Source organism: Zeugodacus cucurbitae, chromosome 6 (assembly GCF_028554725.1).
Source record: "Zeugodacus cucurbitae isolate PBARC_wt_2022May chromosome 6, idZeuCucr1.2, whole genome shotgun sequence".
NCBI classification, from domain to species: domain Eukaryota; kingdom Metazoa; phylum Arthropoda; class Insecta; order Diptera; family Tephritidae; genus Zeugodacus; species Zeugodacus cucurbitae.
The window spans coordinates 69115981-69133521 of NC_071671.1; the positions used below are offsets into that span (position 1 = coordinate 69115981).

At 38.6% G+C, this 17541-nt stretch overlaps 2 protein-coding genes across 2 annotated transcripts; both read right to left on the bottom strand.

Moving 5' to 3' along the window:
- Positions 1-12344: 12344 nt before the first annotated feature.
- LOC105221181 (uncharacterized) lies at positions 12345-13615 on the bottom strand. Its single transcript, XM_011197934.3, has 3 exons — positions 13182-13615; positions 12924-13102; positions 12345-12867 (listed from the first exon to the last, which is right to left on the bottom strand). Exons 1-3 carry the CDS (start codon positions 13243-13245, stop codon positions 12565-12567), a joined length of 546 nt encoding a protein of 181 aa, XP_011196236.1. The 5' UTR covers positions 13246-13615; the 3' UTR covers positions 12345-12564.
- Positions 13616-13885: 270 nt separating this feature from the next.
- On the bottom strand, positions 13886-17021 carry LOC105221182 (uncharacterized). The gene is made up of 5 exons (XM_011197935.3): positions 15670-17021; positions 15317-15600; positions 15013-15245; positions 14556-14952; positions 13886-14497 (listed from the first exon to the last, which is right to left on the bottom strand). The coding sequence occupies exons 1-5, from the start codon at positions 16856-16858 to the stop codon at positions 13988-13990; spliced, it is 2613 nt and encodes an 870-aa protein (XP_011196237.1). The 5' UTR covers positions 16859-17021; the 3' UTR covers positions 13886-13987.
- Between the last annotated feature and the right edge of the window lie 520 nt (positions 17022-17541).

The window sequence follows — 17541 nt, forward strand, 5'->3', positions numbered from 1 at the left end:
CAGATCATATAAATATCTTTAATCTAATCCAATTCTTGGATGTAAAGACCAAGCGTGAATTTATAAAGTGAAACTAAGATCAGATTTCAATCATCCATTTCGAAAATGTTGTGATATGAAAATATACAAAAGTATCCTTATAACCAAACAGCAAGCCGAACCCAAAATTTCCGTGCCACAGGCTTATAAAGGCGAAAATCACGATGCCTGGCAATTTCCTGCAACAACTTAACTTGCAACCATTCACTTTAAAGCCACGAAATTTTATGCGAAAACAGTGCGAAACATTTGGTACATGCGCACTCGCACCTGGTCCCCCCCATTCAACACCGCTCATGAAAATGCTAATAGCGACCTAGTTTACCTAAGCCAATCTTATTTTAGTTGCCTCTGTGTGCTTGTTAAACAAAAAAGCGAGTAGTTTCAACAACTTTCCGCCTCATCGCCGCTCACCGTTCAGCCACGACGCTGCAGCTCAATTATTCTCTTTCGAAAAAATTTCAAAATAACTTTTAACGCACCCTCAAATTACCACGTATTTTAGAACATCATCCTCAAAAACTAAAAATACACAAAAAACTTGTAGAATTACTGTAAAAATATTATGTAATTCCCTGCCGTCAGTGTTTGAAAGTTGCGCGCTTGCTGCTTGGCATTGACGTTGCATTGCGAGTGGCTGCAACAGCTTCACCTACAGCGTAACAATACATAGCTAATTTTTGCGCTTTCCCATTTGCTGCGCTGCCGTACAACTCTCTCTCCACTGCCCACACAGTGTGGATGTTCTTGTTGTTATGGTTGCTAACTTATGTACTTCCAAGTGAGCTACTTTGCGCCGCATTCACGCCATATTAATCCCGCAGCCCGAAAGCTAGTTGCCGCCAGCAGAATAATCAATGTTGTAGTTTTTATTGTTGTTGTGGTTGCACCTACACAAGCTCGCACGCAGAGCGGCTGCACATTTTAAAATGTGGTCGAGCGACATGTTGGATGAATTTGCTAGAAATGCAATTTATTTGCCGTCACTGTTGCTGAGCAGGCGAGCCAACGGACCATTGCGGCGCTCGTCAGGTTGTCGTTCGGTCGTCACACGTTTAAGTTCTGGTTCACTGTTGCTGCAGTGTGGGTTGTTAGTCTTCTATTCATGACTCTAACTCAAACTTCCGTTGGCTGGTGTGGTAGTTTTTGACTGTTGTCATATTTTGCACTTATCCACAACAACCAGACATGAACAACTCAGGGCTGGATGTACTATATTTACACCACGGAGTAAAGTGTTAATATATACATTTTAACCAACTCCATATTAGTTCAAATTGTTAACGGTTTTAAATAATTGGAACTCACTTTTGCCAGAAACTTCTTCAACTCTTTCAATGTATAGTTATTTCTTTTTGGGATCCTAGTCTACTTATGAGAACCCCAAACAACGTCAAATATAGCTCTATAGATATATGATATTTTTTTAGAGGCAATTGATTGGGGTTTCGAAAGGAAAATACAGAGAGAAATATACGGTTCAATCAGGGTCGAAGATGACACATATCGAATTAGATACAACTCCGTACTTGAAGACCACATTAATGGACAAAAGATTTTAAAATGCATTACAATTCAGCATGAATACGCTGGCTTGAAAGATGGATAGATACATTAATGACCATGCATAACTGGTTGCGCTCAGTAACGGATCGGGAAATCCAGAGGAAGATAGTTGAGAAAGCAATGGTCCAACCATTATTGTCTTGCTAAAGAAGAAGTGAATTATTTATTGATCTTTATGAGTCTTGTCGGGTACTAGTTTAGAAGTGAGACCCTCCTCAATGCCCCGACCACTTTTAAACTACACACTTTCTCCATCCCCTTTACCGATCTCTGAAGTACGAATATATGTTTTTTTACCACCTGTGTCCTTTGAAAAAGGCAAGTTTGAAAATAGTTTGATTTGTCATGCGCACACACTGGAAAATCACCTACGTGCTGCCCTTTCGTGCTGCAAACTTTCCATCATGGCTGCTGTCCACCGCCCTGTATGTTTTTACCTCTTTAGACTCTGGACTGCTGCATCGTTACTTTTCGTCATTTTTCACCTTTTTTTTGCTATTGTTGGTTTTTTTGCAGTCGAACTAAATGCTCAACTCGCACTCTCGCTTTAAGGCACACTATGAATGGCGCGTGCTGCATGACGTAAGGTATGTAAGGTTCTTCAACTTGACTGTGGATGTCACTCTTCACAATGAAACGCTAAGAAAGCTAAACGTGCTAGAAACTTTACGCTTCATTGGTGAAAATTTTGAAGCGCGTGAGCGGTTAACGACAAAATCGGCGCTGCACCATGACCACAAGCACACTTACGAGTAAGTAACGGTGAATTAATAGCCCATCCAAGTGTAGAGGAGTACCGGTATCTTACGATGCCATAATCAATTCTTCAACCAGTGAGCAGTTCATAATTGCCTCAAATCGCTCTTTGCCAGCAGTAATTCTTGCAGTGAGTGGAGTCGAAAATCACTTTTATACCCACATTTATATAAATCGCGCTTAATTTGCAACACTCACAGATATTTTCAGCTTCGTTATCCCAGTGAGTAGCGACTGTGGTTGAGATGAAGTTGGAGGTTGGGGTTGGCTCACACTCACATGCGCCCACTCATACACACACTGAATGTATTTTTCTGCGCTGCGCGCCATCAGAAGCCGTTCGAAAGTGAAAGTGCAGCTACAGCCGTTCTCCATTGCACCATGGAGGCCACACTCGTATATGCTTATATATTAAACCTTTCACTATTCAAGTTTTTCGCTTTCCGATCGCTTGCTGTTACCTGCTAAAGACCGCTCAATGCACGGCGTCTAAATGTTGGTTGTTGCTCTGCGCACGTCTTATCCTTTTTATCGACTTTATTTCTGTTTCTTTTTTATTTTATTTTGTTTCTTATTATATTCCTGCTAACATCTTTACCTCGAGTTTTGTATGCTCGCTGTTGCTGTATACAACTGCATCGATATAGTATATGGCGCTCCAACAATGGCGGGCCAAGTTAACAAGTTCTTCCATTCATTGCAGCGTCTTGGCTTGGCGTTTCGTGCCTTTTGGCGTCAAGTGCCTGAAAATGAGCTTTCAAGCTTATCGTTTGTCATATTTCACGGAAACTAAATTCTGCTTCGGTTAAATTGCCAGCAATATCAGCCCGTCGATGCAGCACGGTGTATGTGTCACAGTGTGTTGGAACCAAAGAAATTTCGCAATTTTAATTCCATATACATATGTATGTATATATTTAGACATTGAAGAATCGAAATATAGCACAAATTTTGTCTGTAATAACAATGTTTCTTTGGAGAAATCCGCAAAAATTTGTTATACTGTATTCCTGAAATGGTTACAAAGAATTTTATGTGAAGGAACCTACTGTAAAACATTATTCAGACAAAAGGAAAGTGACTTTTTTGAAATTTAAAAGAAAATGTAATATGTTTTTATTATTAAGCTTTAGCCATTTCTATCTTAGAATTTTTTTTTTATTTTTGGAATTGCTTTTATCTATTCTAGCGATTTCATCTATGCGTGTAAAACGACGACCCTTTAAGTTTTTCTTTACTTTTGGAATAGCAAAAAATCAGACGAATTTCTCCAACATCTCTGGAATCGAACTTAAAAGCATTCATAACGGATTATTTAATAGAGGCCTGCAGGTCAGGGAACATTGTCAGATAAAAACACTGTTTGCAACAAACGGTCTATAATATACGATGTCAGGATATATAACCGTGGGATTGGTCTGGCTCCAAAGTGTTGGTCATACAACCAAACCTCGAGAATAAAATTTACAAATAATAAAACCATTATTTTCCGGTTTCTTGTAAAGTATTTTTCGGTACAGAAATTTTACTTGTTACTTTACCAAAAGAGCGCCATTACCAACCACCGAGCATTAACGCTTTGATCTTCAATTTAAACTCTTGACCAAAGTGTTTAACCGGTTCATTTTGTTGTAGTTTTGCTCTAAACTTTAGAATTTAAAATAGGATTTACAAGGCACCTAACAAAATCCACTGCACTCAAAGGTTATTTTATTACTACAATACTACCCTCCCTTTACTCCCAACCATGACCACCAAGGGCAACGCTACCGAATTCGTTTGATCGCTTTGAACTGTGTAAAATGTTTTGCGGTGCGATTATTGAGCTGGAAAATAAATCGATTGCTTATCTGCTATATATGTATGCCGTGTATGTTTAGCAAGTATCTTTTGTAAGTGGCACAACGAAAAGCAGCAACAACAACAATGTTAATTTTAAGGTATGTTAGTTGTATTTGTTGCCAACTATATTTCGTTTGATTATTGCAGCAAATCGGCAAGTGCTCATGGAAATCCAATGAAATATACATACATACAAACATACACATTCAAACCCACTTATACCAATGGATAATATGTATGTATGTCTGTGTGTATATTTGTGTGTGTATGCGAGTACTTGGCTAATATCTGCTGGTAAGTAAATTTCTGAATTGTTGAGATGAAATGTAGTCGAGCAATTTGTGATTTATGACCTTTGCACTAACTGCAACAACAACAACAGCAACAGCTGCTACTACTATAAGTACCACAAACACTAACAATAACCACCACAAAGTAGTTTGCAACAGTTGGTCCAGCTGCAGCAGTACTAGCAACGGTAGCAGCAACAACAGCAATAACAACGGTCAACAATTTGTAAGTGGAAATTTGTGAGCTGACTCGCTTAATTTGATTTTGTAACTTATGCAATTGACTGAACGAACGGATGTGAGGAAGGGCAAACAGATGTAAGGTGTGGTGGGGTTCCCAAAATTTTGGGTGAGAGGCATTGTTCCTGCGAGCGGTTGAATAGGCGAGTGAGTATGTGAGCGAGTTTGCGAATGAGTTGTGCTTTTACTTAGCACTAATTCAATTTATTTGCCAGTCTAACCAATCAGCCAGCCAACCACCACCAGCTGGAGCAACTTTTCGGAAGCAACGCTCCACATATTCACATACATACACACGTACAGGCTCTTTTATTCAATATCAACAATGACAGCACCGGCAACAACAATGACACTGCCAATAAGGCAAACGTTGGTGACTTTGTTCCTAGCAACAGCAGTCAAGTGGCACACAATTTTGCCTTGAGTTACCTTGACAACGCCACGGCACCCGAAAATATTTCTATATCAAATTTATTGTTTTCGACTTGGTTACAAAGTTTACGGCAGCAACAATGCTTGAGTTTTAATCATTGATGGTAAATTGTCAGTTAGTCAGTCATGCAAATGCATTTAGACATGACAATCTGGCAGAGCTACGACGAGATATACTCGTACATATGGACATAGGCTTATGTGAGTAGACATTTATATTACATTTAAAGACGAATATTAAATCTCAGTATGAATTCAAATTAAGCTTTCAATTATTTTGCATATCTTAATATCAATTGCGTAATATTAAAATCTTATTGTTTCAGCAGATTGTCAGGCAGACGGCTTCAAAATGCTCATTAAAGCTTTATTATTGCTACTCTGATTGTTAATTATACATATGTACTCTTATGGTACACTTCCTTTTGCTCAAATGTTAAATACCGAAATAACTGAATATGGTACTTTGGACTTTGATTTGCCTCACATTATCAAACACTGCTTGTAAGTTATCAAGATTTCGACTTACTGAACCAGAAAGATTATATGTAGAATACGGAGAATTATCAAGTAGATTCAATTAACGAACGTAAACCATTCTACCATAAAGAAATGGTGGCAATATAGAACGAATATGATGGTTCATGCTTTCTAACAAATGTATCTTCATAGTTGCAATTTGCATGAGATATTTATTAGATGCATTTGCTTTATGTGTGTATATACAAGGGTGGATAATCTTTTTCATCCTAGAACTGATCACATTTCATAAAAAAATCGTCTTTTCATTTGATCACGGTCATTGGACTTACCGGATATGTGGTGGATCTGTTAGAATTTGTTGAAAAAGTCCTCCAATTTAATTTATTTCTTATTTTTCTATCATCGAACACTGAGTTAACGCATGAATCGATGAAATGCGAAAAACGAGATAGATATCCAAATATGGATTTATATATAACCACTCACTCCAGATTGAGTAAGAAAATATGAAAGTAGATTGTTTTTATTAAATCGAACTCAGCGCCCTCATCTAGATGTTGGTATTGTACGAAACTCTAGTTTCGTCCTTTTCTGTTCTTTAAGGAGAAAGTATTTGATTAATAAGAAGTAATTTCCTCAACAAGTTAAATTCAATTCCTATATTATTTATATAAATTAAAAGCAAATTATTTCAGTATTGCTGTAAACTAAAATAAATTTAATTTAATTTACAAAATTTTGCCTTCATAATTTTTGTGCTGATTATATATATAAGAAGTACATACATATGTCTCAGTTTTCAGTTAATTATTATATCGAAAATTGCCAATCAAATAACATAATGGAACTTACACAATATACATTCCTTAATTCTAGTATTCACTCGGTTTTGAATTTCATTCCACGTATTTTGATGGTTTTATCAACCAAAGGCTTATTTCGGTTATAAATAAATCGACAAATTTAAACTACAATTGATAAATTTAAATTCATATGCTTAAATTTAAATATGCAAATATGATATTTTGACAGACGCCATCATAATGTCAAATTTAAATTATACTTAATTTCCATAATAGTACGATTTGTGCATTTATTGCGTTCATTTCAAGTGGTTAGCAGAGCTTAATTGGATGTTCGAACATTTGTTTGATGAGTTTTGTGTAATTATGAGAACATATGTGTAAATGTGAATTCCACTAAATGTGCATCAGAAATTACATTGTGATAATTGTAATGATTATTACATGTCATATTATGGAAAATACTGTGTAGTACATATTTAAATGTTTGATAGTCTGAATTACCAACTTTAATTATTTAATAGCAAACGAATTAAAGTCAATGCAATCGATGTTTCTTAGTTAAGCTTTAATTATTTTTAAGTATATTTCACATTCTTTCGATAGCAATTATTTTGCATTATATTATATCCCATGGTTTCGCGGGTAAGCTTTCTTTCTATCTGATGCTAGGCTCTTGATTTAATGCCAAATTTTACATATTATATACCTTACATATTTCGATGTGCAAATTTCTTATCCAGTTTAGAGCGGGTCGGTTTTTCCTTCGACTGCCTTGTGGATTCCAGTTAATACTGTTCCGGATGATTGTTACTGAATCTCGTCTCAGAACATCCCCATTTTCTTTTGAGAATTTCAGCCCACAGGGTGTTTGGTTGTGCATGAACATAAGTCCGTGTTGAAGATGGTGACGGACCAGAAAATGCTTCAAATATTGCATTGGTGATGTCTTCCTTTGAATGGAACTATCTACATATAATAAAATAATATTAGTTGGATTCTCGTTAGCTCAGATCTCTATTTTGAATTCATATTTGTTTCCAATCAATGTCATTTTAATAAAAGTAACTCAATATAAACTGCATACGTATTTAAGTGCTTCTTCATATTGTCAACGCTTTCAAGGAACCCTACTGCAGTCCAAATGAGATACTCGTACACTCTTACACACTTACACACACTTAGAAACAAAGCCACGGCACTTGTAAATTTTCCCATGATATCACTTACTATGAAGAGCGAACATAAAGATTATTGGCGATATTGCAATATAATCCAATGGGATTTTTATGGCTGAGAATAGAGTGTTCATTACGCGCGCAACTCAACGCTGTGTAGCATTCTTATGTGCGCTAAGAAGTTATTATTGCAAGTCATAATACAAACGTTTATTGAATATTTATAGCATGGAACGGCATGACAGTTCGAAAGAATAGCAAACAACGGACGACGATTGGCGGTGGTCTTCCTCCTCAGCATGAGAGGAAAGTGATGAACTGTGCGCGTTTTGTTTTTTTTTCTGGAAAAAAGTAAGAAAAGTTTACAAAAGTGTTGCATATGCCAAGGCGCTTACCAGTCCTATGTCGGTACGCTAGTATTTTTGTTGTCACTACACACGCTCAGAGGCAAACAAAGCGTGCAACGTGAAACGTTTAAGGAACAACCATTTATAAGCAGTCATATTCATGTACATATGTATGAAGGTGCGTGTGTGTGTGTGCGGGAAATCTAAGTGTGTGTAAATATGTGCTTTTGTGAGCGTTTCTATTGAAAATGCAAAGCAAATGCATGTGCGAAAATGGCCACCTGAGAAATCAGACGAAGTGATTGTCGCGAATTGATTGAGGAACTGTTATTATGCTGGTGTTATTGTTAGTATATGTATGTGTGACTGTGTATTGGTTAGTATGTTGAGCGCTCGCCAGCGTTAATGTGACAATGACAAGGAAGCGCATGTTTGCCGTTAGCTTGCGTTTTTTTGTTGTTTCCCGAATATTATTAATATTGTTGTTGTACTAATAATAGCTGTTTCACTTGCTTCAGCATTTGATTTTGCTGCAAAACACGTTGGAAAACGCGACCATCCTGGCACTGCCTCACATTCGCTGCACAATGAGCTGCCTGGGCCGCTCGAGCTCCCAGCTTACTTTAGATTTATGCAATGTATGTTATTGTTGTTGAACAACAAAGCGGTGTTTTGAACTGAAATTGAATATAATTTAGCGAATATACGGGAGGCAACAATAATTTTTACAACAAAAAACTTGGTATAGTAGACACATACATAAAAACATACATGAGAGTACATATATACATACACATGCACATACAATGGCGCGCGCTGATGCTCGTGAGAAAACTGACAACTGTCCGCCACTGTTACCGCCGCTAACACTTTAAATCAAAAGCAATACACCCCATCGCTTGACGTTTGCGATAGCGTATTAAAAAGGAACTTATTTTTTATGCCATTTTTAATTTGCACATACATAATTCGCCTTGTAGACCCCACTCTCTCTCTCTGTACACATAAAAATAGGAGCCAACAAAACAAACAAATAAACAACCTGAAACGCCCACAATGCCAAAGTGCTCTGGAAAAAACACCAAAAGGATGGGATTCGCAAAAAATGTAAATCGACGATTAAGGCAATGACCACTACAAGTGCCGCGGCATGCAAATCTATGCGCTACGAGCGTTTACTGCTTACTTAGGATAAGCATATATTTCTACCTGTGTGTGGATAGCCGGGCTAGCGACTAGCGCACAGTTTAGTCAACTTCAAGCGCCGTAGTAATAGTGACTTAGTCGCTATAAATTTGGAAAGCCGTGATAAAAAAACGCATAAAAATTCTATTCGAATCGGGTTGCAAATGTAAGAAAAAGCGAAGTAAAAAATTACAAAATCAAATCTGTGGCTTTCCACATGAACCCTGCACCCCAAGCACTTTAATTGTTGGTGGGCATGGTAATAGTAGTGATTAGGATCAGCTTAAAGCATTTTTAGTAGTCTGCTAAAGTTGTGATTCATTTCATGGCAGCGCATGCCATTCAACACTCTCAAGTGAGGCGGGCCTTGTGTTTAAAGTTTCTCATTTGCATGAAATAAGGCGTTATTAAATGCTTTTATTCTAAATTGTCCACTCGAAAGATTTTTGTAATTTAATTGTTCATGAAATTGGTGGTTAAAAGTGATTTTAACTTGAGAACCGCAAGAATCTGATTACTCGAGAAATTTCGACAGTGAAAATAACACTATTTTTCTACGTTTATTATGAAAAAAAAATTGTTGACTCATGAAAACCTTTTTTTGTCCTTCATTAACCAATTGATGACGAGAGCAATGACTTAGGTGTCTCATGAATCGTAAACAGCTCATTGTCGACACATCAACACTTCGCTTAATCACAAAAATACCCATAAGCATACATATGTGTTTGTAAGTCCCTCATAAAATTTTTTTTTTTTGCTTACTCATGAAAGGACCTCACTCGGTCCACCACATATGACACGTCATATTCCAACAGTTGCGTTTTACGATGTTGAAGACAATAAAATTTTATTATCGAAGAAATCACTTTGCCAATGTTACAGACGCGCGCCGCGCTCGAGCTAAGTCGCTCTGAACATACCCTAAGTGAGTGATGTGAGGGGTTCGAAGGGCTGCAGTGTGATTAGCGTGTGTGGCGAAACAATTTGCTGTCTTCTATGGTATCGGGGGTGCAGAGGTGAATTGAGTTCACAACGAGTATTGACTACCCTTTGTTATTTGTTTTGTTTTTCATTTACTTTTCATTTAGTTCTTGTTCTTCCCCAATTTGGTTTACGTTCTCGGTTTATGTGAAGTTGTTACCACTTGTTATTATCCTCCATTTCTTTGGCAGAGATTTTCTTAAGCCACATGAACAAATTTTGTATGGGTGCAAGAGCAACCGTAAATGTGAATGTATGTGTCAGCACACACACATCCACACATGCGCACACAAATTAAACACTTGCACTTTATGCCATCGAACCCTGTAACTGGGTGTGTGTATTCTCAAACAAAGCTGACACTCTCTGGTCCTTGATTGTTATCTATTATACATATGTATATTCGTTTGCCCTCCTCGTCCTTCCTGTGAGTACATCGTGGACTTGCTCTCCACCGGTCGGACTATTGCAATTACTTATGTGGCAAACAAACACTTCTTTTTGGCTTTACAATTTATATATATGCAAGAAGACATGTGTAAGTGCGCTTCGCTGTGTGTGTTTGGGTGTGTAAGTATGTCTAAGCATGCATTTGTTTCGTTGTAATGGAATATAAGCACATTGTAAATTGGTTTGTAATTTTTGGGATTAACAAAGACATGCAAGTTGCCACACAAGGACCCCGTATATGTGCTGAACATATGTTTGTTTGTAAGCTTGTAGATATGTGTGCAACATATTCAATGCCACATTGTTTTTGTTATTATTATTGTTGTTGTAATTGCAAGTGTTCTCTGGTATTTTATTGCATTCTCAATTGCCTCTTGTCCGTCGGGTGCTTCATTTAAAGTTAATGAATGTCGGGTGAAAGTTAAGGCTCTGCAACAATAACAATATGATATTTGTGCACTAAGCACCAAAATATGTGGCCATAGATTCGGCCAGCCAACAAGATGTTGTCGATAACGTCTTAAAACACGAATCTAATTTACTTTCGTGAAAGCGAAATATTTCAATTCAACAAACACAAGCGTACGTACAAATGTGAAATCTCGGTGGCATGTGTGGTTCGCTAAAGTAGAGAGTGTGAGGCATATAAATTTAAAACTTGTTAAGACTAAGTAACATTGGTTTACAATGAAATCCGATAAGTAATTTTTTGTATATCTGAAGGGTAGATGTGCCCAATTTCCTCCCGTTAGAAAGAGTATTCAAGTCCTGGACTACGAGGGCATTCAAATAACCCTCATATCAAACAAATTTCCAAATACATATCTGATATGGGAAGGTTTTGAAATCAAAAAAGTCATTATCTAATTGAAGCCTAAAACGATACTAGAAAGCCCAATATCAAGCGTTGAGAAGACTGCATGTAAAACTTTTCATTTATATCATTACTTCAAGATATATATCACAATAATTTTGGCGATCCTAAACCTATACTATAAACCTATAGTAGATGACCTACTGTCCAGACAGAAGGGAATATAACCTCTAATCATAAAGAAGATGAAAATAGCATGAAAGAGCATAACATACCACAATCGGGTACATACAAATACACAGGCAGCAGCCCAATGCAAGAGTTTTCAATACGAGGGGAGTTGATTGGCAGTACACATTATAAACATGTCGCCTGCCACAATTTTGTGTAGCTAATAAAAAGTCCCAACAATTTGCGATAAACCGGAAATAACTCACACCAAACATAGCGTAAATACAAGAGAACGAATATGCAATAATAAATAATTTCTACAAAGTTGTGTTTGTGAAGAGAGAGAGGGAGCTAACATGTATGTATTGGAATAGAAGTAAGGGGGTCGGGACAAACAGCGGTTAAGGCAACGGAAATTGCATGCATGCGTCAAATTCTCACAAGTCTCCACATAGTGGAATGGGTTGCACCGTTAGTTTGGTAAAACATTTTCGAAAACATTTGAGGCAATTTATATTTATTCTGCGTCAGGCGGCATGGTGGGTGGTTAAAGTCCCTTTACACCCTTAACTTGACGTTTGTTGTTTTAATTAAGTATTTTATTAATGGCTTAGGCCGAGTTAAAACGATCAAAACAAGTGGCGAAGTGGGAGTCATTAACGGAACTACACTTACTTGTGGTCTACCTTAAGACATAATTTGAGAACACAAAACACACCCATTAGTAAGGAATTTCTACACTAAACTTTAATTAGCATTATAATTAAGTTTTATTAATTTTCCTTTTTGGTATCACAAAATTATTATTTGGCGGCTTATTGGAACAGGAAAAAAGTTAATTTCAACTACTTAATTATGAATATACATTTGTTTAAATATTTGAGTTTTTGTTTTTGTGTGTTTTGGCGCTTATAGGAGAGTTGCTTTTGAGCATTTAATATTAATATTCCAACTGCTGAAGATTTTTTTCATACTCAAAAATCTTCACATCTCCAACAGCAGCTGATTACTCTTTATGAAAAGTCGCTGCAACAGTGTTGCCACCATGGCGGCGCACCAACATGTGCCAATACCTGTCTCCACGCGCTGAAAAGTGCTCACCGCCCGGCCACGCCCCGTATTGCAGAGCGACTTCTCGCAGCAGGAAGTGCAAGCGTACAGCTTCGTTCGCTCGCCGATCACAATGCAGCCGGCCTCACAGTTAACGGCACAGCGTCGATCCAATGACCACATTTTCGGAGCACTGGTGGAATTCTCCGTACTGGTGGTGTATGAGAAGCGCTTCACCTGCGAGAAAGAAATTGTTAATTCTAAGTTTCACTCAATAGTCACTCCGCACTCACCATACAAATAAACTCCTCACCCTTGCACTTGCGTATGAAATTGGTCAGATTGCGCGTCGAGACATCCACACACGCTTCTCCGTGGTCCATCGTGTCGCACTCGTAGCAGGAGAGATCATTAATGCGCTCCGTGGCGGCTTGCGTGCGATGCACCGTATTCGAAATCGATTGTCCATCAGCTGTTGCAAGGAAAAATGTGGCACAAAATCCATAGTTACCGTTATGCGTATAAATATTGATTTTTCTGATTGCACCTACCTGATTGCATCGCTCCCAATGCCAGCCAAAGCACGTATATTGCTATTCTCTGTTTTTGCGTCATCTCTTAGCGGTTTCATAAGATACTGGAGATATGTTTCAAGTTCGTAAATATCGTCTAAGCACTTTCAATTTAATATTTACTTTGAAAGTTTTCAGGAACAGTTTCCTTTTCAGCTTTTGTATTATTTACACATGCCTTGACAGGCTCAACCACATTTAGTGTGGGGGTGATTGTGTAATGACAGCGAATGTCATGTGAATCGGAAGTGTACGGAGGACATGCGCAGTAATTATCGAAAATGTACGAAGGTTTCCAAATGACTTTCATTCGGAATATCCGTTAGTTTGATTAAAGAGGTTTTCAAAACGAAAAGGGATTGAAGACATATTTTTTATATCGGTATTTGAACTACCGAAGGTTAACTAACTCATTATGAGTATGGATTCAGGTACTGTCGTAAAAAGTTGGATTCACGGAATTCATTCACATTCTCACAAATCTTCAGGGGTTTGGAGTTCAGTTCAGAGTAAAAAACTAGGTCGCAATACTATAATACTTTTAGTAGATATAGTTATACCTTATACTTCAACGTTCTCCAAAAATTAGCTCAAAGTTTTGATCTGAAGCTCTTATGTGAACTATATCTACGAAATCAGGTTTTTCTTGCGCCGCTTTTTCACATACGACTATAAAACCAAAATTATAAATAGTATTTCGATTTATTTAGTATATTTGAAAATACATCATATATATTTATTGAAGATCACTTGTTCTCCGTTAATTGCATTCTAAGAAGAACCTGCTAATACAATCTCAAATATTGCATCGCTTGCCGACTCTGTATGGGATAGAGTTCGCCCACATTAAACATCAAATCGACAATGTGCGTGGGGCGCAACATCCGCCAAGGCATGAATTTCATGGTCTTCTTATCGCAGTGTGGATCGTGGTCAATCTCCACCGGCAAGGGCACTTCGTTGAATAGCAGGCGTCCGTCGACGGCGCGTTGTAATGTACATGGTAAACCGATTTGATCGGCCAAAGCTTTGAAAAGAATTGCTCGCTCAAATTGGCAGCCAGTGTGCACCATGCCGAGGGGTATGAAATTGCAGTGGAGCGCACGTGCGATATCGTATAAGTGGCATTTGACAGTGTGATTGGAGCACTCTTCGGTGGTGTTGAGATCCAGTCGTTTCAGATTTCTGCTAAGTGCAGCCTCTACGATCTCGGCAATAACTTTAGCGCGCTTGGCCAAATTATCGAAGTCAATGCAACGACTCATTTTCGCAGGATTTTGCAGTAAACCATATTTCTGTAAGGATGAGGAGTTAGTTATAAGATTTCGGGAGTTCTATATTAAATTAACTCACTTCTAGTTCTCCGTTCACCAATTCTAATATGCGCGGTAGATCACTATCACCTGGTTTACGACAGTAACACCAGCTACCCGTAACACCGGAACGTTCATCCATCGGAAAGCATTCTATTGGTACTTCTATAATCAGATCGGGTGGTGAAACCTTGCGTTCGAAATTCACAACTAGAATAGGGTGTAACGGCGAAACATCCTCTTTGAGAATATTTTGGAAAACGCGGAAATCGTCGAATTTCTTTTTGGAGACAAGGAAGTCATTACCAGCAGTGCTGTCTGTAAAACCGAGATGGTTGCGTATACAAAACTTAAGACTTGGACACTTAGAAAGTATAGCTTCAATGGCGGGACCCCAAGTGGACACGCACATAGCCAAACGTTGATTTAAAAGAAGTCTAAAGTGGAGAGAGAGGTAAATGAATAACGCCCAAATGTATAAGGAGAATGTAGCTCACACTTCTAAAACACCCGCCTCGATGTATTCGTGCACCATCTCGGGGAAACGTGCGGTTTGCATAATGAAATTAGTGACTGAGGTCTTAACCAGATTGGAGAGAGACTTGAGACCGCGCTTCATGGACGGTGCAATGTAGTGTGAGAGTAGCACTGTGCGGACTTTCTCCTCATCAGCCAACGTGCAGAGACACCGGAAAATGTTGTTCACTAATATGGCCGTGGCGAAGGAGTTCTGTAAAATATTTGAAGAGAAGTTAAAGAAGTATAGTGAGCTGTGATTATTACTGGAAATTCAGTACGCACCCTTAGCATAAGCGCTATATTCATCGTGAGCAGCGTAGACTCGCCCAGAATCTCACGGTAGTCCTCATTTTGTGCCAATTGTTCGATGATATTCAGCAGCGATAGTATAAAGTCAATGGAGAGATCTTGTTGTTGTTGACCAAATATGCGGCCCAGGAGGAGAGCAATCTGTAGCGCCAACAATTGGTGCGCAGTGTCATGGAAGGCAAAGCGCAATAAATTGCCAATCAAATCGGCCGCCTGTTCACGTGTGCGTATATCAATGCCAGGTTGGGATATGATGTCTAAAGACGAAAGATGCGAAGGCAAAAAAATTAAAAAACTGTCGAAATGAAATGTCAGAGGTGTCTTACATGCCAGTCGCTCTATCACACCCGCTTCATACAGCTGCAGTATGCGATTGGCCGCATTCGTATTCTTCATCATGCGGTTCAAACCAGCTATCACATGTGGCGCTGGGCCATACGGATCCACTTGCAACAGACAGTCCAAGAATAGATCCGTCACCATTGCCTCGTAGATGCGCTGCAAGAACTGCTCATATTTGGCGTTCTCTGCAAAGATCCAGATCACCTTGCATTTCACACTCGCTGCATACGCCAACAGATTATCGCTCACATTCTGCATAATGCGATCGAAGAAATTGTGCTCGAAGAAGAGTTTTGTCATCTTCTCGGTGCGCATGGCCGTGGCCAATGCCTCGATCGCTTCGGTGCCGTGTTCGGTGGTAGCAAAATCGCAGAACAGTTGAGTTAATTGCCGTAGCGTGAAAATACAACGACTTAAGTCGGCGAATGTAGAGTTATCGCTCGTGTCCACAATGAGATCTTTGACGATCTTCAGCGCCGCGCTGCGTATGTCCACAAATTCATTTGTGATATCGCAAAGCACACGTTCGATGGGAAAGTTTGGCAATGTGCTGAACGCCAGCAATTTCTCAGCATCCAACAGTAGCAGCATTTTGTGTATGGCCTCGAAGGATTGCCACAAAATGTCTGGATTCTCGGTATTTGCAATCAGTAAGAAGAACTTCTCCAGGAAATCACTCTTCTCCAGCATTGCATTGGCAACTTGCGGATCTTGCAAACATTTATTTATAATAACCGTTAAATATTCCAGAGTAAAATCATCAACTTCGAGTAGATACGCCTCCAAACATATTCCTAAAATGAAAACCATTTTCTCCGGCTCCACATCGCGCAGCATATCCATGCTTTCAATGAGCGTGCACGCCAAATAGGTGGCGAATCGTCGAATCATTACCGCATCAGATGTCATATAGAACTTTTTCTCCAACAGCAACTCGAGCAGTTTCAACTTTTTCAGCTCCTCCACATTCTCGCGCTGTTTGCGCGCATATTCGGTGATATTCTTGAAAACGGTAACCAGCACTGAGTCCTCCTGTGAGTTGAGCAACAACAGCGCTGTTTCAATGGCTTGTATCGGCACGATCACCTCCTTAAACGACTCATTCTCCCTCTTGGCACGGTCCGAGTATGTGGAGCGTGAGGTATAAATACTCTTTGGTTTTTTCTTGTGCATTCTCTATTTGGTTATATGCTGTGTTAATTGTGACTAAAAACGTTTCTTATCAAAATAAATGTATAAATATTTTCTAAAAAGAAAAATTTTTTCAATTTTTTTTTTGTGCTGCTCTTGATTTCTGTTTTTCTGATCAAGACAGCTAAAATTTTGTGCGTGCAATGAAATTGGAAAATATATTTTGTGGCATGATCAATATTCAATAAAAACTTGGCTATTGATTTAGAGATGAAAATGTTTAAAACTAATTGTATAAGCATTGATTATAAGGAAATACATTTACTTCTTTCGTTTAAGATGCTCTAAGGCGAACATCAAAATTATCCTCTTATTTATATTATATGTATTTGCTCAAGCAGCTCACGACTTCCGGTCTAAGACCAAGTATCCTCTGAGTACCCAACAAACAGCTGTTTGGAAGAGAGCTAATGTGAGAAGGCTAAGCCCGCTTCAGCGGTTGTGCGCAGTGTTTGGGACCCATCACATAAAAAACCTGCCCCAATGAAAAGGAAATAACAGCCTCTAATGAGAGATCCTAATTTTGATGAAAGAAGATCGACACACCCCACCTCTTTGTCGATTTTAAAACTTCTTTCGACTGGACGAAAAGGAGCGACGAGGATAAGACGAAACGCATATCCCTTGTCATCAAACAAACAGTAGGCGCATTCGCGTCTTGGCTC

Bases quoted from the DNA above. Each gene is read 5' to 3' on its own strand.
- LOC105221182 (XM_011197935.3), bottom strand. From the start codon at position 16,858: ATGCACAAGAAAAAACCAAAGAGTATTTATACCTCACGCTCCACATAC. The intron at 15,601-15,669 runs GTAAGACACCTC...TTTCGTCTTTAG, and splicing joins TGTGATAGAGCGACTGGCAT to ACATCATATCCCAACCTGGC. The intron at 15,246-15,316 runs GTGCGTACTGAA...AATATTTTACAG, and splicing joins ATATAGCGCTTATGCTAAGG to AACTCCTTCGCCACGGCCAT.
- LOC105221181 (XM_011197934.3), bottom strand. From the start codon at position 13,245: ATGACGCAAAAACAGAGAATAGCAATATACGTGCTTTGGCTGGCATTG. The intron at 13,103-13,181 runs GTAGGTGCAATC...TCCTTGCAACAG, and splicing joins ATTGGGAGCGATGCAATCAG to CTGATGGACAATCGATTTCG. The intron at 12,868-12,923 runs GTGAGTGCGGAG...TCTTTCTCGCAG, and splicing joins GTGAGGAGTTTATTTGTATG to GTGAAGCGCTTCTCATACAC.